Source organism: Fistularia commersonii, chromosome 12, assembly GCF_037954325.1.
Source record: "Fistularia commersonii isolate RoL2024-O1a breed Wild chromosome 12, RoL_Fcom_v1.0, whole genome shotgun sequence".
Taxonomy (NCBI): Eukaryota; Metazoa; Chordata; class Actinopteri; order Syngnathiformes; family Fistulariidae; genus Fistularia; species Fistularia commersonii.
The window spans coordinates 10,913,522-10,940,329 of NC_141295.1; the positions used below are offsets into that span (position 1 = coordinate 10,913,522).

At 40.2% G+C, this 26,808-nt stretch overlaps 1 protein-coding gene across 4 annotated transcripts; it reads right to left on the bottom strand.

Annotated features, from left to right (window-relative positions):
* Window positions 1-1,673: 1,673 nt before the first annotated feature.
* On the bottom strand, window positions 1,674-26,366 carry septin3 (septin 3). 4 transcript variants are annotated; one of them, XM_086157016.1, is made up of 12 exons: window positions 26,343-26,366; window positions 25,367-25,651; window positions 23,549-25,272; window positions 9,400-9,801; window positions 9,001-9,129; window positions 6,753-6,834; window positions 6,357-6,494; window positions 4,575-4,692; window positions 4,352-4,447; window positions 4,099-4,195; window positions 3,926-3,977; window positions 1,674-3,713 (listed from the first exon to the last, which is right to left on the bottom strand). In XM_086157016.1, exons 2-12 carry the CDS (start codon window positions 25,573-25,575, stop codon window positions 3,584-3,586), a joined length of 3,177 nt encoding a protein of 1,058 aa, XP_086013142.1. In that variant the 5' UTR covers window positions 25,576-25,651; window positions 26,343-26,366; the 3' UTR covers window positions 1,674-3,583. The 4 variants fall into 4 exon arrangements, with proteins under 4 accessions (XP_086013142.1, XP_086013144.1, XP_086013145.1 ...); XM_086157018.1 differs by lacking the exons at window positions 23,549-25,272; window positions 25,367-25,651; window positions 26,343-26,366 and adding exons at window positions 21,160-21,553; window positions 23,139-23,229; XM_086157019.1 differs by lacking the exons at window positions 23,549-25,272; window positions 25,367-25,651; window positions 26,343-26,366 and adding an exon at window positions 23,139-23,235.
* Window positions 26,367-26,808: the final 442 nt, after the last annotated feature.

Sequence of the window (26,808 nt, forward strand, 5' to 3'; positions counted from 1 at the left end):
GCCATCTTTGTGAAAACAGAGAAAACATCTCTGAGCAGTAGAGGGGGGCCTAAGACACAACCTTTCACAAACATATAATGCCATACTGGGTCTAATACGGAGACAGATTTAGTCACACAGACCAGGCCTATCTGCACCCTCCAAACAACCAGGAAAGATCCACCGCCAGAGCCAGCCCCCAGTAACTTCCACATGAGACACAATTCATATGATCCAACAGGTTTCAAGACACCCCCATTACCATAACAACCCCCTTAGACCTAGATTTTGCAGATCAACTCTTGCATTGCATAACAAGCCACCGTCCTTCAAGTGAAGGAATTCAATTCCAGTTGAGGAAGTTGAGGAAGATCAGAGTTCGAAAGGCAGCATTTTCTAATGGCATCAATTCCAGTCCTGTGCAGATCAGCTACATGAGTGATTTGAAAGTACATTCAACCTGAACTTGAAGCTAAGGAGGGTGCCACAGCTCCAGAATACAACCTATGTGGCAGCTCCGCCAAAATTTTGTGCCACAGGGACCTTCACAGCTACAGGCTTTTATGTCACACCTGGTGAAAAGCTATGTGGGTTTTCACCCTCTAGCCAGCTCTTCAGTAGACCCACTTTAACTACCATCAGCCTGGCGAAAGAATTATCTTTCCTGAAACATAGAGCTGTTGCTCATCTGGAGACGCTGGGAAGCATTGTGGCCGATGCTCCTTCGGGACAAGCCAATGTACGCAAGGGTGGTCCACCACCATACATTCTTAATTGTAGATACAAAGTCTTCAAGGACAAAGGACTGCGTGGCCAACAAAGTCGTTTGAAGTGGTCCCTCTGGTAACAGCTCTGGATCTGTTCTTTTAACATGAGGATTTCTTTCACAAAAAACACATTGCAATTGCAGGCGTTCTCTGAGGACCACAATTGTCAGCCTTAAAGAGAGCACATGACTGATCCAGGACTAGATGGTCTGGTGCTTCTCAACAACTTCTAGATTAGTAAAAGGAACCCTGTCATTTTTGACAGGGTAGTGGAATTTGCCATTTAGTACAGAGTGCTGCCCCACGGTCTAGTGGGGCAGCAGCATATTTACTGCATAAAAGGAAGGGCTTGATGAACTCATCGGGAAAGCAAGCTCTGTACTTTGGTGTCCCAGAGAGCCAGAGGTGATTGTGGTCGAAAGCGATATGATGAACAAAGTGTTGTCCGTGATGGAGAAGAATAATTTCAGTGAGAGGCAGCCGCACTGGAAGTGTGTGCAATTATCAGTCTGTTATCTAACAGCTCTGTTGGTTTTTTGATAATTCTCCCCCCCCACCACCACCAACTTTGAGTACATGTGTAAATGTTTAAAGTCACTGCTTGAATTTTTGCATAACGGCACCATTCCAATTGAAAATCTTTTGTTAATACATTTTTCATATCTCTGTTCTGCTGGTCATTCCTCTACACAGATCTGTGTTGGAACTCAGGGAGAATGTTTTGACTTTCAGTCTCGATACATTTAAGACAGTCAAGCAAATACCGTTTTTTGAGGATACATTAAAAGCAGATTATAGTTTACTCTGTCACATTCTGTCTGCTGTCCCAACTAATATGTTGTGCAGCTGAGAAGCTCCCGGCCCTTAAACAAAAAAAAAACATGTACTAAAAGAGAAAAAAAAAAAAAAAAAAAAACCAACAGCCCATTGACGTTTGCTGTCTTTTATAGAAAGTCTGTAACAGGCCTCTGAGATGACATGGAGCATATATTCACAACAAACCCATCATGCAAAATATCTTGCAGACAGTCAGCATTTGGCAGTATGTTGAGTAAATACTGATCAGTATATATATATCCCACTACAGCTTTTACAGACAGAGGTTATAAGTCATACTAATCAGGCATTATATTATTTGTAGTATTTTGATTACTTAAATATTTCCAATGTTAATATATCTATGCAATATCGCTCACATGAAAAAGTCTCATCAAAAACACCGGAATGTGCTTTTATTAAATAAAGAATAAATTACAATAAATAAAACAATGTAAATTTACTTGGTATACAACAGATATTGATATGTCAGTGTGTCACAGAAACTTTAGGTAAATCGGAAATTAAATAAAAAATTTACAATGAAGATCAATCAACCTCAAAGAGACAAGTTGTTCTTCAGTTTCTGTTAGGACTCTACATTGTGATATTGTGATTTCAAGTACACGTCACGTTCAGAAATAACCAAAAAGTGGTTGTCAGTTAAAGTAATGTGTAAATTGGTTGTACGCAAACAGGCAATACAAATACAAACATGCACACGTTGATACTGAGAATTAGTATTTTTGGAATAGCGTTTGTAATTTCTGCTACAGAATCTTTGAATGCACTTCAATCACAGACTTCTATCATCAATTCATATCATACAATACATTTAATATTTAAGTTGTATTAATGTTTACAACAATGATTCAACTTCTTAACATAAATTCCTGCAATAATTGGAATTTTGGCATATTTGCAGTCAACATGATACATTAAATTTTTTCAGCCTACATATGCATTTGAAAAATGCAGCATCACGTTTGTAGTACAATTAAGAAGTTACATTTAGGGCCAGATTTGGACATGATCTGACAGCAATGTACATGAAGTCAAAATCCCTGTTGATTTTTGTCTATAAATATTTGTACACTGTTACTCTGAGCCAGAACCCTATTAAACTCTTCCACAACTTCATCAAGAATTGACTAAAAAAAGACTAAAAAAAAAAAAAGATGGATCCTCAGACTTAATTCATGGTCTACTGAGACTGTCATTTTACGGTCAAGTACTGCCACCAAGTGGTAAATAGCAGTAGAACTTTTTTTTTTAAAGCGCAACAGAAAATAATTACTGGATTTCACAGCAAACTCAGGTTTCCCCTTCTTTGTTCTTCGCTGTTTACAGATTGCGCTGCGTATTTTTCTGCCCAACCCTCAGTTGGTATAACAGACATATCGAGGAATAGACTGTCAGATGTATTTTAGCATGATGAAGGAACATTTTGAGAAATATCACAAGACAATTTTCAAAAGAGTGTAACATAATGTAATTCAAAGAATCGTTTAAGTGTCAGTAAACTCTTTCAGGTGAGACTGCTTTCGTCAGCGAAAAAGAATTAGATTATCAATTTGCCAGAATTCAGACATTAGTTGCAACACCATTGACATTGAAAAAAAGTATCAACAACTCAAACAAGATAGCCTTCTACATGTAACAAGGTAGCACTTCCTTATTCTGTCCTACATGAAATTGCAAGGCCATGGCAGTTGATATTATTTTAATAATGGCACAAAGTGGGACTGTCCCCTTATGAGAGGATAGAATGAAGACAGTTTCAAAATGGAATTGAAATGTTCAGTATGTGCATACGGAATTAACAGGAGATGAACTTGGAGTCATAAAAATAAAAAGTGATTAAACTACACAGACTAATGTATATTTAAGTGTTTGCCAAGCATGCAGCGATAGCCACAATTACTATAACGGTAATATACTGTGGGGAGGGATTCATATGTCCGCTTCATGGCAGTAATTTTACTGTTTTTTGTTTTTTTTTCGCTACTGTAACAAACTGATCACAGGTTGCTTTCCTGGGTGTCAGTGGAGGGTATGGGGTGCAAACCTCCATTTTCGTTGAGTCTCTTGGCACGGTAGGTTTCATAGTGGATGTTATGAGTAACCTCTTTCAGATCCTGTAGGTGAGACCTGAGAAAAACACATACACAGGTGTGGACAGAAAAAGTTTATATGTAACTAGTTCACCCTTTTAACTGGTTTTCAAATAGTTTGACTTTCTGATTGCTACTTTGTGGCTCATACTGAATGAGGCTTTTACAGTGTGTTTTATGAAAAAAAAGCAAAATAAATTAATAAACATATATATATACATATATATATATAAAATAGATCAATTTTACCTGATCAGGAAATCTCTCAGCTGAGCAAATTCACAATGGTTGGTATTTTCAACTATAAACAGAGACAGTATATTAGAATTCCGAAGTCACAGCCATTCTCTTGAGTTCTGAGTTAGGCTGTAAATAACCATGACCTGCACAGCTGCAGGAAATAAAGAGATAATGCCGCCCACCTTCTACAACTCCCCACGCTGTCTTCCTCCCTAAGACACGCTTGCCGTTCACTTGATATTCTTTGTCACTGCCCACCACAGCAAAGGGCATCGCCTCCTGTAGAAAGAGACATTTCAACAACAACTGCACAGGGATTTTTTAAATTTGAAACCAATATACAACATGCCCTGCTGCCCTCACATTTTTCTTTCTTTGTTGTGTGTGTGTGTGTGTGTGTGGGAGTGTGTATGAGACTGCATGCAAAGGTCTTACTCTGATTTTGTCATTGTCACTTTTGTCCTCCATATCCTCATCAAACTCCTTTTGGGGATAAAACTCAATCCCGTTCATTTCCAGCTCCTTCCTCACCTAAACCACAAAACAAAGGCAGGGATGACCTACTTAATAGAAAAAAATTATACACAAGCTGTGTTTTTCAATTTCACATGCAAACTACAGTTTTGAGATGTCACAGGACCGTTGATAAAATGCTCACCCGCTGTTTGAACTCCTGTCTTTCCTCTGGCGTCATTGTGTCCGCCTTGGCAATCACAGGAATGATGTTGACTGAATGACTTAAGCGCTTCATGAACTCCACGTCCAGCTGCCGCAGACTGTTATTGTACAGAGCACAATGACAAAAATTAAACACAAGAAATTGCAGTACGAAAAACAATTGGGATTAAGAAGGAGGAACAGGGATAATGGACCTCTCATTTGAAAACACTAACAGTGGGGGGAAGGAGGCACCTAGAACAGGTACGGCATATTGTTGGCAGGAGACTAATTCTGTTTTGATCTATCAGTGTTTGTTAACCTGCTCAACAGTGAGATCTTTGGCAGCATCACTGACTTTTCCTCACATTGCAGAAATACCATTATGTCTCTTTCCCCCACCTGAGCATCTTTTACACATATTTACTAGCTTTGTTTTCCACGTCTTGGCATCCCTGGACAGCTACTGACACTGCCAAGCAGTTCCTCTGATGCCAGAAGACGAGGAAATACTCCCTGTATTTACACTCCCACACGTCTTCCATCATATGTCCTCCTGTCTCCATAAACCCTTTTTGCCTTTCTTTCACAAAGTCTCTTGTCCTCCTTCAGGTATGTACCAGAACACCCATCATACCAATGTTGCATCTTCATCACCTGCCTCTTAAAAGGCGTGATCGTAGGATTGGCTAAAAAGTGTTTTGTTTAGAATATACCCATGAATTAAAGATTTTGATAAGGACTTTGTGGGTGTTGCAATGTGGTCTATGTGCAGTGTAGCATAGGTTTGAACACACCAGAACTTAGAAACGTCCACTTGGTACTATGGCGATGTAGCTCTAGATCATTAAAACAAGACGACATATTTGTAATGTTTCCGGTCTCTAACAATTTTTTTCGTGTAACTATAAAAACATTGCCATGAGAACTTTGTTTAAAGGTGTAAAGCAGTTCAGGCTCACTTTTGGTTTGGCACAATTACACTGTGAAAATAATGTAAGACGCAAAAGGCTTTGTCTGTTTATCCATGAGATAGCAGTTTCACAGTTTTCAGCAGGAGATAATTAGGGCCAGCTATATAAAGCAGCATGCTAAATTTAAGACTGGGTTTAAAATTTTAGAGAGTGGTATGAAAAATATTTGTAACAGCAAAAAAGAAAAACAATAAAAAAACAACCGTGCTGCTAAGTAACTAGCTGCAAGGATACAAAACAAGATAGGACACAGGACATTGTAGCTTTTTGTTGAGGCCAGTGGGTGGGCACAAATTAGTTAATGCAAAATGAAACGATGGAGGGAAAAGTGAAGTGGTACAAAAAGGATGCGTCACAAATTCGTAAAAGCTGCAAGTTGGAAAGTGGCAAAGAGAGTGGTTGGAAGAAACACTTGGGGAATTATTATTGGGCATGTAAGAGCTTCATCTGAACAAAGCGAACTACCTCTTTAAACAGCCAATCAGATTTGAGTGACATTAATTTATTGCTGTTCTTTTATAACTTCAATCAAATTTACAAACTATGACTCTACAACGATGACATTTCAAAATAGTTAAAATGTCCAGCGACAAAAGCAGAGTTAACAACTGATGCACAGAATAATTGCTGTTGCCATTCAAATGTGCTGTTATTCTGAACTCCTCGCCGGCAACGACACAGAATTTTGATTCTTCATTGAATTTGTCACTCATCAATATTTGCCCACCAAGTTGATAGAATATGTGTTATTTCAGGAATAAATGAGTTCCAGAACAATGCAACTCCAGCCATGACAAAGTTTAACTCACGAGTGTCCAGTTGGGGAGATGAAATAGAGACAGCAATGCACCCTGGTGTCTGGAATGCGCTTCTTTCTGGTGATGGTGACCTCCTCTTTTAGAAACTTCTCGTACTGCTCATTGATGTACTTTGAAATGGGCTCCCAGCTGAGGATACAGAGATGGAAACGTGAGACAAAAGCTGACTTATATGATAAAAATGGAGGAAAGGGGAAATGTGGGAGAAAATATAAAATGGCATATTAATGTCTAGCAGTTGCTATTTTAAAGAAATGACAGTTATTCGCATACTCTTTTAAAAATTGACACTACTGGCCTAATTTAAAAGATTGTAAGGTGACCATCGACTAAAGCGTGAGGCAACAATTTATTCATGAGGGATACATGGGTTGGACAAGTACCTACCAGTTGTCATTGTTGATTTGGTCCCCAAAGCCTGGAGTGTCAACAACTGTCAGCTTCATTTTTACACCGCCCTCCTCGATAACTGTCAAAAAAACGCAAAGTAAGAAAATACATTCATCTTAGTCACAGCTGCTGATTTGAAGCTGCTTAACATTTAACTGCTTTAGTAGGATTTCATTGTCTTAGATAATGGACGTGTTACATCTGGGAGGGATGCCATACTTCTCTGTGATCATCCAGGTAGCACCATAAAAGCCACTGAAAACATTTGGACCTTTAAAATGCTATTTTGTCAGCTCTTTTCAGGGTCAGGTGATTTCAAACTGTTAATACTGTTAAAACCCAGGCCAGGCTGTTCCTTCTATCCGCTTCATCCTGAGAGAAGAGGACTGATACTATCTGATATTTCTCTCAAATTGATCTTATTTTTGGTTGAATTCACAAACACACGTTAAGTCCTCCTAAAGGTAACAGATTAGCAGTACTTATCCATCGTGAATCAGATTACCATCAATACCATCTTCACACTGTAATAATGGTGAAGGGTGCTTACGATTATCGAATATAGCTGTAAAACTATTACAGATTTTATTGTATTGTCCTGTGAATGTGAAAAAGTCCCTCTGTCCGCGTCAACATTGGCTCCACTGTCTTGAAAAGCATCCATTAAAAGAAGAACTAATGCTGTCCACCATTAAACACGCATAAAAAACGGCTACAATAAGAATAAATTAATAAGACAACATGTGAAAAAGTTATTAAAAGTTGGTCACTGCTTTATCTGTCCCACAAGCCAAAATTATCGGATTATTGCTCCACGACGACCAATTGCTTTAGTTACACAGTTCAGCTAATTAAAGTCTTTCTCACGGACTCAATAATAATTTATTTGATTTTCGCCTAATCAATCATGCCAACTTATCTGAAAAAATATCAATTTTGATCAAAACTACAAATCACTTATGGTTTCAGTATTTAACGCAGGGATGCTGGAGCCTATCCCAGCTGTCATTGGGCAAGAGGCAGGGTACACCCTGGACTGGTCAGCAGTCAATCGCAGGGCCAAATATATAGTCGGACAACCATTCACTCACTCATATGGGATAATTTTCCTAATTTTCTCCCAATTAACCTGCTGCATGTTTATGGACTGTGGGAGGAAACCGGAGAACACAAATAAAACCCACGCAGACATGGGGAGAACATGCAAACTCCACAGAGAAAGGTCCCCTTGTGGGAATCAAACCAGGGTATTTCATGCTGTGAGGCCGAAGCTAACCACTGCGCCATCGTGCCGCTTTCATTACTTTTACTACATAAATTAAATCTCATTCAAATAATGTTATATACACAAGACTCATGCTGTGATGTGATGTGATAATTATACCATTAGCTTCCCTTACAAACTAAAAAAAATACAGATTTCAAGGGCACTAAGTAAATGCTGGGCAAAAATTAAAAGCTCTCTATGATTATAATGACAGGAGACTGCAAGCAGATCATCACCTTCATAATTTCTCCTCGGCCCAGAGTGTAATTATCTCCATCTTTGCCACTCCAGAGCCTGATGTCCTCCCTATCCTGAGGTAATTTGACGACTTTTGCATAATCTCTCCAGCATACACATACATTGTCTGCCCTATATGTTGCATTCATGTTATAGTGACATAATTGGAATAATGAGCTCTCTATTTCAGACTCGCACTCACAGTAAAATCCAAGCCATAATTCAAACTGAAGAGATATAAATGCCATACTTTCTACAGTATTATATCAAACTGCCTGAAAAGGGTAAGGGATGTAGTTTTCTCATCTTAGGTCTGAAATGTTCAATTAAATTAAACATATATTATGTTATACATAACATATCATATAGTTGATAGCAGCAGATAATTCTGTAGTTGAATAATTGTGAAATTTGGTTGTAGCTATGTTAGAGAGGAAATGATTGCAAGTACCTAAATCATTTCCATCCCAACTGTCCCATTTATAATGGCTTAATGTGGTGAATCTTTCATCCACCACTGACTTGCTCAGGTAAATGCAGGTTGATTAAAAGAGAAAAGGATGAGAGAAAAATCCCCTCCTATTTTTATCATAATTTTTATCATGATCCACGATAACAGTAAACACACAGACGACAAATGATCAGAGCCTCTCATAAAAAGTCCTTCCTCTCTCAGTTAAATCTAAGGTTTCTATAAATGTGTGGCTACAAAGACTTAATAGCAACTCTGGCTGAACTCACCATGGGATACTGATTTAATCTCCACTGTTTTGGGGATCTTGTCATCCCGGGACCAACTTGCACTCCTCCTGCTCACCTGTGACTTGAACAAGGTATTCACAAGAGTTGACTTTCCAAGGCCGCTGTGACCTGAGAGAAGATGAGTGAGATACCAAAAAATAGCATGAGATGAAAAAAAATCGGGACAATAACAACACATGGATTGGTGTTCTGAGATAGAGTAACAACCTAGAACATCTGCCTTTCATTTTGTTTGTCTATTTAATTCAAAGACAAAAAAAGATAATTTGTCAATTTTTGGATTAAAGCCTAAATAAATCCACAATACCTTTGAGGGAATGAAAGAAGTTATGTAGAGTCAAATCCATCCAACACCTAATTCATACACTTGTCACTTACCTACAACCATTATATTAAAGTCGAAGCCAGTCTTCATTGTCTTCTTCCTCATCTGTTCAATAATGGTGTCAATACCAATGTAGCCCAGCAGAGTGGATCCCCCACTGGAGGTGTTTGAGGTGCCATGACTATGCCCCCCACTGTGAGCTGGAGCGTGACTCCCACCATGGCCTGCACTGTGACCCAAACTGTGACTCAACCCATGTGTGCCTCCGTGGCCAGGGCCATGACTCCCTATGGGAACTGGGATTCCACTTGGAGGTGGATTGGAGATGCCACCCCCGCCAATGCTCGGCCCCTGGGGCGGGAATGGGCTAGAGGGTGAAGGAGCCCCAACATTTGGGGGTTTGGCAGGAACAGCAGGTTTGGGTCTGACCTCTGGTGGAACTACGTCTGACATATCTGTGTAAGAGAGGAAAGGAGAGGAAGATATAAATACATTTTGCAGCGTGAGCATTTAGGTCAGTGGAGCAATTGAGGCACCCCTTGCCGTACATGAAGAAAGTGGTATTGTAGTAACTTAAAGCTTCTATGAGTAAATATGTGTATCTATCCGTCTGAATGGATGGCTGGATTGTTCCTATTTAGTAGGACAAATTTTTAGCACTTCATGCTGTCAACTGCAAATGAGTACCTGTCATTTCTATTTAGACTAGTAATCAGATGATGGTGATGATTTATTGATGCTTTAAATGGTAACCGTTGATGCTAAAGATCCCAGAGTATTATGGCTAAGATACCATCTACAGTATAACTGAATGTCTCTCCAGAGTATGTTAATTTACAGCAGGTGTAGGCTGCGATCAGTCTCGTCTTTAGTGCAGAGGTGGCTTGGGGTATTTTTAATCTTGGAGTCAAAAAATTTAGTTGTCATTTGAGAGTGCATGGACTAACAAATTCTTTGGAGTGACAACAGAAATCTCAGAAATGGATGATGTTAAAGAGAATTTGTGAGCCATCAAGAAAAACAGAATGAAATAAAATAAAATAAAATAAAAAAAAACAGGACTTAACACCGCTAGTGGAAAGTGAGAAACTGGATTATCAGCAAGTTGGATGAATCAACCAGTGCAAGCAGATGGTAACAGGTTAAGGACACCCTGCAGGGTGTCCACAGGGATCAGCCAGCTGCCCCAGTTCTTTTCAATACAGCCACAATCTTGGGAGACATATCATGCAGTCCAGTGAGCCACTGGCTGCCACATTCATTCTTTACAGTTAGTGGTGGTGCAGCTGTGCCTGCCCCTTTGCTATCCTCAGACATCCCCACCATCACATTTAACTGGGAGGCCAATTCTGAGCTATGACTGTGGGCACACTTGAAATGATCATGTCAAATGATGCTCCTGCTTCATTCAATGACCTATTTCCTCCCTTAAAATCCATGTCGTCGTCCTGGGCGGGGAGGAAATTAGGAATGACACGTTATGCCTCCATTTTGAAGCCCAGCACGTCTAATTTGGCTTTACACAACAGACGAGGTTGGCTCCATCACAGTCCATCACAGACCCCATTGTTTCCCCTCAGTCACGCTGCTTGTCAACGTTAACAGCTAGCGGCAGGTTCGCGTTAGCTGCTAGCCACGTTATGCTAAAGGTAGAACTCACCGATTCCCGTTCAACTGCGCTCCAAATACCGTGGGAGGGGAAGACGGGCACACCTTGGTCTATCTAATAGAGCCGCCCAGGGTCCGAGAAATAAAGCGTTTTTACGGAAGAGGAGGAACAAAACGAGAAATGGTCAACCGATTATTCCGAGACCCTCTGGCCGCGAGCCCCCTCTTCCCGTTACCAAGGCGACACGGCGGGCGGGAGTGCGAAGATGCAGTGCACATGCGCAGAACGACTAGCTGGAGGGAGTGTTTGTGGTACAGCATCCTCTGAGTATCTTGTCACTGGTACAGGCTCTCTGTGTCACTTGAATTGTGTAGTTTTTGGAATTGGGTCGGAGATAAAGTATAGATAAAGATAAAGTAGGTTCTTCTACGTAAGCTCAGAGGGTTCAACAAATAAATATAATCATCAAAAAACGGTTGAGGTATTGTTTTGATATAAATTACCTTATCGCAGAGGTCAATTATAGAAATCTGTTACCTCATGTTGCTAAAACATGAGAGCGGTATCTGTATGTGGAGGACTGTATAACTTATACTTTAGGGAATATGCCTCATCAACAGACTTTGATCAAGTTGTTATTCTTTTTACAAGAGTTGAGGCATGGATTCTGCTATTTTTGAGAAGGATAGAACTGCTGCACTATGATAAAGATATACACGCTTTAAAATGGAATTCAAAACACATAGGGTCTTATAGAAAGAAGAAAATGAATTCAACCCTCTGAAAGTTGCTGTGGTCTCACTGACTAACTGGAAGCCACACCAGACACAAATACAAGCTATAACATTTTGTATTGCAGCCAAGCTGGGTATTATGTGATCCAAAGTACATCATGGCATCCAGGCCATGCTGGTATTAAGTAAAGAAGAAAAATACCTTGAACAAGGTCCATGTGTTAATCATTAGTGTAATTTTATTTTGGAATACTGACCATAAATCAAAAATAATCCCGTTAAGTATGCATATCAACAGAGTAATTGATGGGAGTGTGGTATTGCCATGTGTCTATTTATCAAACAAAAATATCATGATGATCAAGAACACGACAGTGACACCTCTCCAAAAAGACAGATCAGAGATGCAGATATTTTTAGACCGGAGTACAAATTGCTTCCACATCAGTAATTGTTGTATTACTTGGTGCAGTAATCTTCATCAGCCGATCTGGAGCTGACAGGGCTTTTTGCTAATGCAGCATGCACTCATGCCCAAAACTGGATAAACTATCATCAGCAGCTGAGAGATGACACTCTCTCTCTCTCTTCCTCTCTCTCACCTCTGCCTCTTCTTTTTCTTCTTCTTCTTCTTCTTCTTCTCCTCTCATCTCTCTCTTTGCATCTGAGACATTAAGTTTTCAAGAAACCCTGCTTGTCTTCATTATCACAATGGAATAGTGTGGTCAAAAAAGAGGGGGGCTTCTCCACAGCACACCTCTTTCTTAATATGACAGAATTTGTCTGCGTTCATAAAATATTGCTCAGTGTTTGTCAAGAAAAGAAAAGGTACTGCATGTTTTGAGTTTGTAGAATTCCGACAATACCTGACAGACCGGGAACGCAGTGCCTAGTAGAGAATTTTCAATTTTCCTCTACACCATTCATGATCTATTCAGAGGACAAGATAACTTGAAATTGGGTTTTTTAAGGAAGTAGTTAAGGACTAGAAATGAGATTGCTAAAAAGAGGGGAAGTTTTCCTGTTAGAGGCTAAATTAAGGTTTTGTCACATCATAATGACGGTTTTAATAACTGCTAGGTTACACTTCTTTGTCTAAGCAATTATCTTTTATTATAAGAATTTCTCAGTGGCGGTTGGTGGACATGGGTGTTACATGTGCCGCAGCCGTTGTGAATTCTGTTTTTAAAACCAAGCAATGTAAAAATAAATAAACAAATGATCATCAGATGGGGAGGTGCAGGACCTCATGTAACAGATATTTTTTGACTCATTTAGTGGTTACTCTTCTTCTAGGATGGCCAGCAATAAGAAAATAGAGAAATAAACAAACATTCCATGAAAGGTCTTACATTTATACTTGTCTCCATGGTAACTACTAAAGTTACCATATACCTTTGCATTATACATGCAGAGAAGACTGTATGCTGCAATGGCAGGAGGACAAAGTAATCAGATGTTAAAAAAATTGTTTGTTTATTGTTTGATTTGATATTTCATAGCTTACAGTTGTGCTAAAATGTATAGTCACCGTTTTTGCTACTGAGATTTTTACGAAGTGGAACACATTTTATAAATGCTTCAGTCTGCATACTAGCGCTTGACTTTATTTATTATTTTGATTCATAAAGGGTGGCCTAGTGCCACAAATTATCTCAACAGCTTGTACTCAAATGTCCCTTTTTCCCATCTATGAGGAAAATTTCCAAAAAATAATCAGCATTTCTATCCTGAGTCATTTTTATTTCTTCATTTATGACTGCACCCACAAAAAAAAAAAAAAGATAAAATAAAAAATGAACAAAATATGCGTCTATAAGGATGTAAAACGTTGCAACATTTCAGCATGACAGTAGAGTTAATATGAAAAGTTTCTTTCCATCTATAATAAGGTTCCTGACTGCCATTGACCCTGGTCCCCCACTCCTGACCCATTATTCATTACATTTATGTAACTCTCAGTCACCTGTCTCGATTTTTGCATATTGCCGTATTCAATACTGCAACCTCGCAGATTCAATGGAAGTCATTGCACACTCACAAAACCTTCACAGATTCCTTACCAGTTTATCTCTCATACTTGTAGACATATGTTTTCTATTGTTACTACTATTTTGTAAATATTCACTTCTTTTGTCTGAGTCTTTTTTTCGTACTACATATTAATATTCTTAATGTTGTGTCAATTGCCGCGCACCAACAGGCCACAGATAATTCCCTATAAAATAAAGTCTGATTCTGATGAGATTTAGGGTTACAGTTAGCCGATTCCAGCTGTCATTGGGTGAGAGGCAGGGTTCAACCTGGACTGGTCAGCTGTCAATCATATGCCCGCCTATAGACGCATACAACTATCCGCTACCCACAAAAAGTCCCCCCAAAACATGGAGAGAACATCATTTATGATTCATACATATACTCACACACACACACACACACACACACACACACACACACACACACACACACATATACTGTACACATATATATATATACGTATATATACACACACACATATATACACCTATATAGGTGTATACCTACACATACATTAATACATAAATATAATTATGAATAATTAACTCCCTCCCTGCCACACACTTCATGGCATTCATCAGTTTTTACAATTAACCAAGAACATATTTTAAATGGCCTCTCAGCATTTAATTTTGTGTCAAACTTATTTCAATGAAATGGATTATTGGAATAGAATTAAAATTAAATGGATGATTTAATTCTATGGCGGTTCCCTCAGTTCCGTCCCTCAATTATTATTTTTCTGTAAAGATATTCTTTTTTAAATTGAAAAATCCACTTTCAACTGGATTTATTAGTTCTTTCCAAATTTTTTTTCTGCTTATATTCGACTCCCATGCCCCTTTCCAGCAAATCCACATCATGTGCAAACAGTAACCTTCCCGTACCTTGTAGAACACTTTTCAATATATCCTTTCTAATAGTTTAAGCAAAATTGAGGACATAAGCTTTTCAACACATGCTGTGAACCTTTCGACATCCGAACAGTTCTGCCATCAACGACAAAAAACATGACCAAATTGAACATATCCCCTTTAATTCCCAGTAAATGCAATGTGATTAAAAGCACCTCTTTACATTATTATGTTTTAAGCTTCAACAAGTCGATGCAAAGTGGTACCACTTAATCTTACTTTAAATGGTCTTTTTACATCCTCAAAAATACTTTACCGAATTCAGAGTACTTCTTCCTCTCTTGAAACCATTTTGGTTTAAGGCTACCAAACCTGCCTTTCCCAACATTAATCTCCCATTCAATTTGTTAGATTAATTTATAATGCTGTGATGGCAGATCAGTCATCCCATATATTCCTGGCTTCCATTTGGAATGACCATCATCTCTTTTCAGCCTCCTTGCACATTTGCTTCCTCCCCCAGTTATCTTTTTAATAAAGTAAAAATAACTTCTGAAAAAAAATCATCATCCACTAAGATGCTTTACCATATCATATTTTATATCTATACCATTTTTTTCGAATACTTATCTCCTTGCCCTTTCTTTATATTTTTTTGGTCGTTTAAGCCATTGTGTCGCCATCCTGCCATGAAATAAATAGGGATTGATTGCACATCTTCAGCTGTGGGATCCATACAGTCACACATATCCCTGAGCTTTTTTTTTTTTTATTCAAATCAGTAACTGTATTCCAGATGGTTTTAGGAGGTTTGTATTCCAGACAATACCAATGACCTGAAGCTGTTGAGTTTTGTGCTGACACAACCTGAGATAGATACAGTCAACGACTTTCTTCTTCCTCGCCTATGAATTGTGCGTCTGAAACAGTGTGTATTGTTGACCTGAGCATATGTTAGGTGTGCAAGGCAGGGCTTGATGTGTCAAAATGTCTGAAAATGTGTCTGCTTCCTCATCTTCACCATGAGAGCCACTCGCTTTTACATCACTGCTTTCATCTAATTTCTGCCGGCCACATTCATCATCATCTTCTTGTAGCATCATCTTAAAATTCACATTTTTTTAATCCAGTTTATATGATCAAGTATAATGTCATCATCCAGCTCAGATATTTTCTTGACAGTGTAATGTATCATGATTTTTATTGTGACCTAATGTTTGAATAATGGATGGAGATTTTAAAGTCTCTTAATGCTTTATAATTTGCTTTTGTGTTCTCATGTGAACTCCATGTAGGAAATCCCAGGAGCTGATCTCAATATGGAGCACAGGAGTGAAAACAAAGATTCATCCTGTAATGATTCATGAGTCATCAAATATGAGTGTTTCACATTTTACATGTTCTAAAATAATGATTTATCTTCTAGAGACAGAACCCACCATCTCTTTTGAAACCTCAACAATCTCCTCTTTAAAAAAATCATCAGAACAATTCAAGAAGTCAGTCATGAGAACAACTTGTTGCTTTTTGAAACCTGCCAATTCCTCTTAAGGTGATCTCAGGTACAGGAGCAGACTGTGAACTGGGTGTTGGCTAGCGGCAGCCGGAGCAAGTGGTGCTTTGTCATTATGCTACATTGCAATTTAAACCCCATCGTATTCCACGGAAGAGCTTCGATTGTCCCCATGTTAAATTTCGTGAAGCTCCCCCCTCTCCGCATCATCGTGTGGACACGTGTGGTCCTCCATTCCGCAAATTCACCAGACCCTGACTAACAATGATCCCTGATAGCCATGGCTAACCAGCTGTGTTAGTCCCCTGATTTGATCCATTGCAATGATGGTCCCATCCAATTATTTGTTCATTCGATGAGCTGCCAACTGGTTGTCCGGCCTCTGTGTGAAAGAGATCCAAATGAGATTTCGGTCCTCTACCCATTAACAATATATGTTGAAGGATAGCCTGTAGTTGTGTGAGGGAGGAGTATGTAGGTGTTGAAACAGGAAATGGGAACATTTTGGAAACCTCGCTTATGAAAGTAGGCCAGTTGTAATTTACAGTGGTAACAGGTAATCCATAAATGGCAAATGCATCTCTGTGGTACCTGTGTCACTAATGGTTAACATGATATATGCTTCTAGCCACTTTGAAAGATAGTCAACAAGCACAAAATCGTGTGAATCAGGTATAGATCATCGAATGCACGTGTCTCAAGCAAGGCCACTATAATTGGTAAAGTGGCACAGGTGCTGGTACCTATTGTTTTTCCACTAAGACAGTATCCATCCCTATTCACATCACATATTACTTGGCAAATTCCTCATGAGGGACGTCCCCAGGTGGACAACATTCGGCTCATCTATCACGTGTCTTCCTTGGAGGAAAAAAATGATTATCCTTGACTGCCAGAGGACATAAGCATTATGAGCACTTAACTCCAGCTGATGTTTGGCAAAGGACAACTCTTGCTGCCCAACAGCTGCTGGCCAGTCTGGCATCTCCCAGTCATCTGTCTCGTTATCCACGTGTGATTATTTTCTTGCCATCATCAGTAAATTTAAACACTCTTTCCGAAAGAATCACAGTTTCTGGTCATCGACCAATTTTGGGCCAGTGTTTCAAGAGGCGGGACGCCGTTGAAAGGATAAGCATTTGCATTTTCACTACCCGCCTTATATAGTATGCAGTACTGATATGCTGACAGGGTTAATGCCCCCTCTAGCTAAAGCCATTGGCAGGATCTGTCTCACTAAACAGACTCATTAGTGGCTTATGGTCTGTAAAGATCGTAAAAGAGCAACCGCACAGGTCCCGATGGCAGTATTTTATAGCAAACAGTAGAACTGGTCCTTCATTCGTTAACTAAAATTACCCACTGTTGGCTACAGAGAGCATGTGTATAACATACCCAACTGGCTTTTCATATTCATCAGAGTACACCGCCAGTCATTCTGAGTGTAAGAGTTCTACCTGCCGAAAAGACTCACTCCAAGTTCTGCGCCTCATTCTTATTCTTTAGTTTACAAACAGGGGCAAGTGCAGTGAAAAAAATCAAGTAAAACATTTGCAAAGGTAAAAATATAAAGGCAAGAATAATCTAAGCTCAACTACAATCTTTGGTCATGGGAGCCATTTTATTGCCCTCAGTTTGCCCGCCAATACCCATTTGGTCAAATGTTTTGACTCATCATTGAAGTAGAGGCACTGGTGTCCACCTCCATTTTTGGGACAATTTTCCTTCAGTGCTCGGCAGATGGCCTTGGCTCGAGGATCACTCGTGTATACATAAATGAAAAACATTTTTCTGTTCCCTTACTCTCCAGGTGATTCAGATTCATTTTAGAGATATTAGACTTCGCTCCCCTCGACTCTTTTTTTCTTTGCTTGCTTTTAGCACCTCTGTACCTTTCTCAATATGCCCCTTTTTTGTGTCAGTCCTGACATACTGTGTCCTTGAGACCACAGCCATTAGCAAACTGTGCGGTAACACACAGATAACCCCCAGCTTTCTCTAATGGCTTGCCTGATTTCTTTCTCACACAGATGATGAATGGCACTGCCATTAACCCCTTGAATGTTTTTTTTTTCTTTTTGTGAAGTTTGCCCCTGTTTCCATCATTTGAGCATTGATCTGTCAGTAGAGGACATTTGTGTGAAATTTAGTACCGAGGCCGCATAAGGCTATAAAGAAGGAAGACAATGTGGATCTCTTTAATGGACTAGGCTGCATTTCTAGTCAGTTTCCCACACATATCCACCAAGTTAGGATTCCCGTGGCACTCAGGCAAGGAGTTGTTCAGGAACCGTGTCACGATAAAACACAAGAAGTAATATAAAGATGGGTTTAGCCAACACCTGAAAAACTAACTGTTTCCATGGCTCTGCTCATAGTGGAAGAAGTAGTTTGCTGTAAGGCAAATGGAAAGCACTTTTCAAATCTGGGATTTTGGCCAATGAGACTTAATGATGAAAGCTTAAGCTGCGTATCTTTAAAAGCCACCGCTGGGAGATACAGATTCTTAAATTTGCTGTTTGGGATTTCATCAGCTCCCCTGTACATGATAGAAGGTCTGTTCGGCGAGAGGGGAATATCAAAAATGAATTGCTTTTGTGGGTAGACTCCGAAGATGTTGGGCAAAAGAGCAGAATCTGTAAACTTCAAAGGGGAAAAACAGCAAAAAAATAAGGATGCCACCTTCCAAGGTTGCAAAACAATGAGGAGCTGATGAGCTTCGTGAGGATGATCCAATATCTTGCAAATTTTACTCCCAACTGATCAGACATCAGTGAAAAACTAAAACAGCAGGTGTTCCAAATGTGAACTTTTATGGAATCGTGGAATTATGCACAGAAAGAAAAACAGTTGCTTGTTATAATCTCTGAATCTGAGAAATGTAATCAGTATGCTTACGGGAATGTCAGCAAAGTTAAGAGTGACTGCAAATCGCTGGAAGGCATTTTGGAGAAATCCTCCAAACTAAGCCTCTATGAGTCTGCAGAGGACGTTGCTTCAGCTGCGAAGATATGACGTTAAAGTCTCTTATCAGCCAAGGAGGAAACTTCATACGGCAGAAGTCGAGCAGTCTTGAAAGAGCACAAAGAACATTTGCTGGGTAAAGTCTAAAAGGTAAACATGATTACACTTTGCAAATCCACTTCTGGGGGGAAAATGCACTAATTCATATTGACAACTACAGATCATCCAGACGTGCAGATTCTGGAAGACGTTATGGTGAGAGTATGGCTGAATGAATGAAACGCAGTGGCGAAAGAAATCTGACCCAATTAGACATTTAGGTGTGAAAGCACGTAGACATCAATGCTGACGTTTAAAGCAGCAATGTTCATTGTTATACATCAGCTGAGACAGGAAATGTTCTGCAAAATCCTTTAGTCCAATTATGGAATCATTAAGTGCCAAGAAAGAGCCAGAGACATTTTGCATGGCCACACATATCTTCACACATAAATGGGATGGTACCACGGAGCACAATTTGCTGTGAGAATAGGCGCAGCAATCCGAAAGAGCTATTGCTGTCACGCTGCCTTTGTGAGAAACTAGGGACCGATCTCTCCGACTACAAATGATCTGTCTTTTTATTATGCTCTGATTATTATTAAAAGTTCCCCTGAAATGACCAAACTTGGGAAGGCAAGCGGCAACAGCATCCCAACTGCACTGAAATTATTGTTTGCAAGGCATAATGTTTCAGATAATGGTTTTTGTGGTTCGAGCGTAATCAGGACTTCTAGTCGGACGGTCAAACAGAGAGGAAATATGCTGAAAAAGTCACAGTGTACAGGAGAACCCTGCATCTTTACTGTCGGAGTATTACGATGCAGTAGATGAAAGTGGAGGACTCTCACAGCGCAGTTACCTATGGGGAAGCACTTAAAAAAATATTTCTTCCGTCTTCAACCTCATGGCCAGCCCTTGAGGGAGCGGCTAAAATAGCTGCCTTCCAAAGCTGAGAAAAAGGCAAGAGGAGCGAAAATTCCATTAAGATAAACAAACTAAGCAACCATCTGACTTGCAAGAAGGAGATGATGTCTGGATGCAGAGAGGAGAAACATGGCAGCCGGCCACAGTTCTGCACAAACATCAGCTGCCGCGTTCGTTTGCGGTTCGAGACTGCGCCGAAGGAACAGAAAGCTGAGAACATTTCTCACTCTTTAAATGATCAAGACATCACCTTGGGTATGGATTCAGGAAAGAGGGAATGTAAAACAGGAGATTTAATAAGGTAGAATACGTACGACATACTACAATTACATCAGATTCGGTCTTGTTTTTTATAATACATGTTGAATATCGTCACTCTCTTAAAATAGTCGCCCAAGACATTTTTTTACAAAAATGTTTGTTTTGCCTAAATCATCTCCTCATGATGCTTGACCACCTCTGGCAAAATTGCCTTCATCCTCAGTTAAACAGATGGTGCCATTCTACCCTTTTAGTAAAAATTGCCTATGTCAAGATTGTGTCAAAAGGTTCAGTTTTTTGTGTTTCCTGAAAAATCTGAAAAAATGACTTAGGCGATTATTTTAAGAGGGTGACGATATGGAGAGCTGCTTGATCACATTCATCTCATTGACAGTTCCTGTTATCCTGTTTCAGATATCTGGCATTTTAAAGCATATTTGCCAAGTCACAGAACTAAAGGCTACGTGCATCTGTATAGAAAACGGGAGGTGCAAATGTTTTGTTTGACAGACGTTGTGTAATCTTAGTGTGTGGCTAGATTGCAAGTGAATTTCTACATTTTATCTGCTCATACAGTGAATACTTTTCTTGTCTTTGTTGAGCTGACATTCACCAGGCTCTGCGCAAACTGCAGCCATTCGTCACCCTTTGTGACCACTCCACTGGGCAAACCCTTGCCAAGTTGCTCTGTCGAACATCAGTTAACACTCACTTTTTAAAAGTATACTTATCCTTGTTGCAGATATAATGATTTCATATTTTAATAGAGCACGCCGACCTCAGAGTCGGATGATGGTCTTCAATGAACTTTCATGTTATCGCGGTCAACGCTGAATGCACATTCAAAAGGCCCGAGGGAAGGAACACATGCTCACCTCAGAAGGTTCAGGGTGCAGTACTGTTAAATGTCACATTCAGTCAATCCCAATCAATTTACTTTTTCCATTATTATACGGTTATCTGGCAGCTTATTCATTATCTTCAGGTACCCCGAGGGTTCCTGTTTCCCCTTCTCTGCATTCTTGTACTTGCATATCTTCATGTATCCATCCTAACTATTGTGTCATATTTTGCAGGCAATTTGTCTCCTTTTTGATAACCCTCTTTACATCAAGTCTCTTCCTGATGAGAGTCCTTATCATCATTCTCATAGATTCTTTTCATAAAACACTTCACTCGTTGCAAGATTTTTCAAAAGGAAAAAGTCTGTATTGGGACACAGCCAGCCAGTGTGTCATCACTCATGAATTGAATCACTGTGGCAACAATCTGTAAAAAAAAAGTCGCAATTACAGTTCAAAAACAAGACTGGAATTATAACTGACACGCGCACACACACACACACATACACACACACGCGCGCGATAGAGATAATGTATTGTCGCCTCATCCCAGTGTTGCCATTGGCTACCAGACTACAAAGGGATCGGTTTTTTGAATCCGTGCACTTTACAAGCCATACTGTCTAAATCTTTCACCATACAAATATCAAATGTCAATTTTAGAGAACCCCTTATTTGCTTTATTGCAGCATCATAGCCCTGCTTTATATTATACTTAACATACAACAAGCAGTCACGTAATTTCATGAATATGATGATTTCCACAGTTACTCATTCTACATCGAGTTGCATGCAGACACTCAACCTGTTTTCAGTTTCCAAAACTGTCCAGCTGGCTAAAGATCAGCAAAAAGGATATCAGTAGATAGCAGGCGTCAAACACAGGTTAGATTAGAACTTGGCTAGGTAGCAATAAATGTCCATGTTTTTGCTGCGTGTGTGTGTAAGGATCAGCTCTGATGCCCAAAGATTTTGTTTAAATCTCACGAGAGTTTCTGATGGTGGGTGCCATGGTAACGCTGACACATTGCCAGCAGGTAAAATGCAAATGTCAGGCTAAATCATATTGTTTGCTTGTTTCACACAACCATACATCTTTTTTCAGATCCACAGTGTGGGAAAAAAAACAATAACACAATAAAAGTGGTCTAGACCTGCACAGTTGAAAAAGGATTTTAAAATTGCAGAAGTTATCTGGGTTTAAAAATAAAAGGAATTTTCTTGCCGTAGTCCACTGGTAATTTTGTAACACTATAGTATTTTATTAAAATATTTATACAGAGAACCAAATCAACATCTCTAAACAGTTATGGCTCATTTAAATCCAGAGTAAGAAGACTGAGATATTCTAAAAATGTTACAAATTGAACTGTAGAAATGAGATTCGTATACCTATTATGTTTACCTAAAGCGAGAACTGAAATTGGGCATTTTTTTGGTCTGATCTATTTTGAACAGATGAAATACAGGGAGTAAACAAATTTTTCATTTAGAATGTATCCAAGGATATGCAGCCAAGATGACAATAGAAGGAGCCTTGAATCTGCTGTTTGATTCTTAGTTAATGTGCTGGAAGTCCTACAGCACCACGATCAAAATGAGGAACTCACCAAACTAAACTTCTCTCTGTCCTGATTTCCCGAAGTTTGCATTGAATTTGAATGAGGAGCGTCTGCAACCTCAATATATTAAAAAAACATGAATGCATCTGCCCGAGAGGAGGCAGTGCGACCTTCTTTGACCTTCACAACTCACACTGATGACAGCTAACTGTATTAATGAATAGTTGTCACTGCCCAGGAACGAGTATACGCGGCATTACTCTGATTTAAGATGCCATTGTTCTCTGTTTTCTCAAATTAAAACGCTAACCTCCAGCCGTTTATTTGAGCCACCCTTAATTGAACACCGTTTAAAAGTGACACTACAATCTTGTACCGTCTCAACCAAATGTAATTGAAACAGGAGGAGAAATTAACTAACTCAAAATGACCGGGAGTCACAGTACTCACGCTTAATTTCTAAATTGTTCTCGACTCGTCCTTCTTCCGCTTGCCTTTCTGCACAGCCTCCCTGTGCTTGTTTGCATCCATCGAGTGCTAGTTTGCTGTCTGCATTAGTCACTCTGATACCCTGCTAACTAATGTTGTCACGTCTCTCTTCACCGTGTCTGTTACTCTGCTGATAAGGAGCAATGTTTTTTTTTTTCCGTTCCCTCCTCTATCCTCTTTGACCAACCGCACCGTTTGATTTCAAGGCCCCTTGACAGCAAATGATTCAACTGAAAACCCAAATACATATATGGTAAAAAAAAAGAAACATAAGTCACAGAAAGAGATGAAAGAGTTCATGTAGAGTGCGGAATGTGTTTATTCAGTAAAAGACTGAATAAATGAGCGCATTTTTGGTTTTCTGTACTCACCTTCATACACTGAGCCGGGGAAAAACATTGTGACATAGTAGGGGTCCTCTGGTTCCTCCTTGATAAATGCTCTGTCTACCAGAGAGTCATTTTGAAGGCCTCCCACAGGAGACGTTACCGTCTCCCGTGGACTCCGGTAGCTTCCGTGCTGTTTCTCGAGAGGCATGTCAGAGGCCTCCTCTGAACCGCTGCCAGCGCTGTTTGTGTTGAGCGGGCAGGGTGCCATGAACCAACTCACGCTGCATTTCTCAGAGGATTCTCTCCCCGGTATTCTGGTGTAACGGCCAGGCGGTGCCGAAATATCTGATCGATTACGTCTGACGTTCATCAGAAACACCTGCTGGTCGTCTGGGGATCGGTCTGACACGCCGCTGGGTTTCGATGGTTTCCCAGCGGGAGACGCCGGGAGCTCCAGAGAAGTCGCCTCATGCATCCGAGGTGCCACCTTACACGTCTTGGAGTCATTTAATTTGTATGCACATGGAAGATCCTCCCCTTTCCGATCGATTTCTCTCGATTGGCACCCGTAATCTCTTGTAAAACAGCCAGACTGATTTGTTTTGCTGAGTGTGTCCATCTGAATCCGTCCACTCTGAGCTCTTGACCAGAATCTATGTTTCTGAGGGGATCCTATATTTTCCCACGCACGTGTTTCCTGATCACGTGTCTTGAAAATCCCTGTTATTGTGTGTTTTTTCAGTTTTTCTTTCTGGTCCCTGCACTCCAAGTCCTCCATTTCTTCCATTGAGTCAAATTGTCGTCCGCTTTCGACGTTGGTCAGAAAAGGCTCTGTGGGTGTTTTGTTAGTCACCCATAAAGCTGTGCTTCTCTGTGAATACATTTTTTCATACACCGGCTGATCCGAGGCAACACTTCCAGTCACAGTGGAATCCGCTCGCCGAGAGGAGTCTGTATATTTTCTCTGAAGGTTACGTTTTGAGCAAAGCAGCCGTCCCTCGGAAGCTGGCCGCCTTTCTGTTTGCACTGCATTATTTGTGTCAAACTCGCAGGAATAAAACCGCATACCTCCCATTCCACTTCGCGCCATTTCCTTTGTTACGGGATTTGCATCCGTATTACTGACCGGAGGCTTTGGTTTATCTTTTACACAATTTTCTGCTTTACTTAATCCGTGTTTACTTTGCAAGGAGCAAGAATTCTCTCCCCGAGCTGCTTGTTCCAGGGGCGAAATAGGGCGAGCTCCTTTCAATTCTGGATGAGTAAAGTCCGACAAAGCTTCTCGGTCAAGAATGTTATCTTTCGCTTCTTTTGTGGAACTTTGTTTGGAGTCATCTTTAATGTTTGAAATGGAAATTGACCTAGCATTCCGTTCTTTAGGAACAGGCGAGGGCTGCTTGACCCCGTGGTTTTCCGAACCCCTCCCCTGGCACAGCGAGGTCGGAGACGGACTCAGTCTCAGTGTCGGGACGGTTAAAGCCGGATAGGAACTTGTCTTGTGCCGCGACGGAGGTGGATCGCTCAGCCGTGAGGTGGAAAGGTAAAGGGAATCTGTCGGCTTTCGCTTCACAGCCGGAGAGGAGTTTTCCCTCGGAGACGAAAAAATGGAGAGAGACGGCGAGTTATAGGTTTTGGCCTTGGTCCTTGGGAGGGTTGAGGCCTTTTCGGCGAAGTCCCTCGGTATATCATGGCCGTATTTGCTCCGACGGTGTGTCCTGGATGTGTCGTCTGACACAGATGTGGGGCAGCAAACAGGAATAAAAGACCTGCAAACAAGGGAGTTTTAAAAAAAAAAAAAAGTGAATTAAAATCAGCCTTACCATGAAAGCAAGTAAAAATATGAGGCGCGACTGAATGAACCTCTCTGTGATTGACTGCTTTGTGCTTTTTCCCCCATGGACGAGTCCCCTCTCATCAAATGACGGAATTTGAATTGCTTTCTTCTTGACGACAGGTGAAGAAAGAGAAGCAGAAGATGAGAAAAAGACGGTCGGAGGAGGATCCTTCGCTTGACTGGAGGACGTCGATGCTCGAGAGATCAAAGGTGCCAGATGGTCAAAGGAACTCATGGTGCTGGAAGGAGCGAGTCTGGAGATGAATAGAAGGAGCCCAGACGGGTCGGGGATCGGCTTCGTCCGACAGTATCTGTAAATATTTTCACAGTGACAGCGGAAGAAAAGATCCTCAGACCTTGGAGAAATTATCTTTTTTCACATATTCGCAAATGTTCGACACGCCACATTAAGCCGCAATCGCAAACGCTTTTCATCGGGGGACTTTCACGATACATTTATTATTTATTCTGTTTTTGTTTTAGTATCGATGTTTGTTTTGAGTTGGCTTCCTATTTGATACCTGTGTATTTTTTAGTGGGGGGGGGGGGGGGGGGTGGAGGCTGTGACCCATTTGTTTTGGCTGTGCAAGTGTTGAATTAACTTGCAGTGGATTGGAAATATGCCAACTCTTTGATATTATGAATAATGAATATTAAATTTTTTTACCTCAGTTAAAATTCATGAAGGAATGATTGATTGCACAAGGCAAATTGTAATATTTTTAATTATTGTTTTTTCAAGATGTGACTAGAATCAAATTAATGATGCAATATTTATGTCTGTTTCATGATATGCAGTGGGAGGAAAGTATGAGTCTATCTTCTAATTCGATCACTTTTTCCAGTTAATTGTCTGATCCCACTGCAGTGGTAAAGAAAGAGTTGTGGGATAATAAGTTATTGTGCCATCAGAGTCGCAAGCGCTCATGCAAAAAAAGGTCAATAAGTAACAAATCAATCAGGAAAATAGTCACTTTAAAATAAAAGAGAAATTTCACTAACCTGCTCTTTGGCGCTTCGTGACCGTTGTTGACAAAGTGGTTGAAGAGACAGCGGGTGCACAACAAGGAGAACGGCTGTAGGAAGTCGTGGGTCCAGAAGTTCCATTCTCTCAATTCCTCAACACTGAATCTCCATTGTTCCCCTCCTACTCTGGTCTCCCAGTTTGTCCGGTTCGTGCGCAGCCTTATAACAAGCCAAATACTTTACAAGCCTCCTAATTACAATAGTGTGAGTGTGTGTGTGTGTGTATGTGTGTGTGTGTGTGTGTGTGTGTGTGTGTGTGTGTGTGCTTGTGATAATGCCATAGTAACAACACAACGTGGCATGCTGAGTATTTATCAGTTTTATTTTCATATGAAGAAAAAAAAACAAATGCTTTATGCACCCCTTTATGGTTTTCTTCGCCGTGATGTGGCTCCAAACCAATGAAAATCTAAACAGAGGCAAAAAAAAAATTAAAAGTATG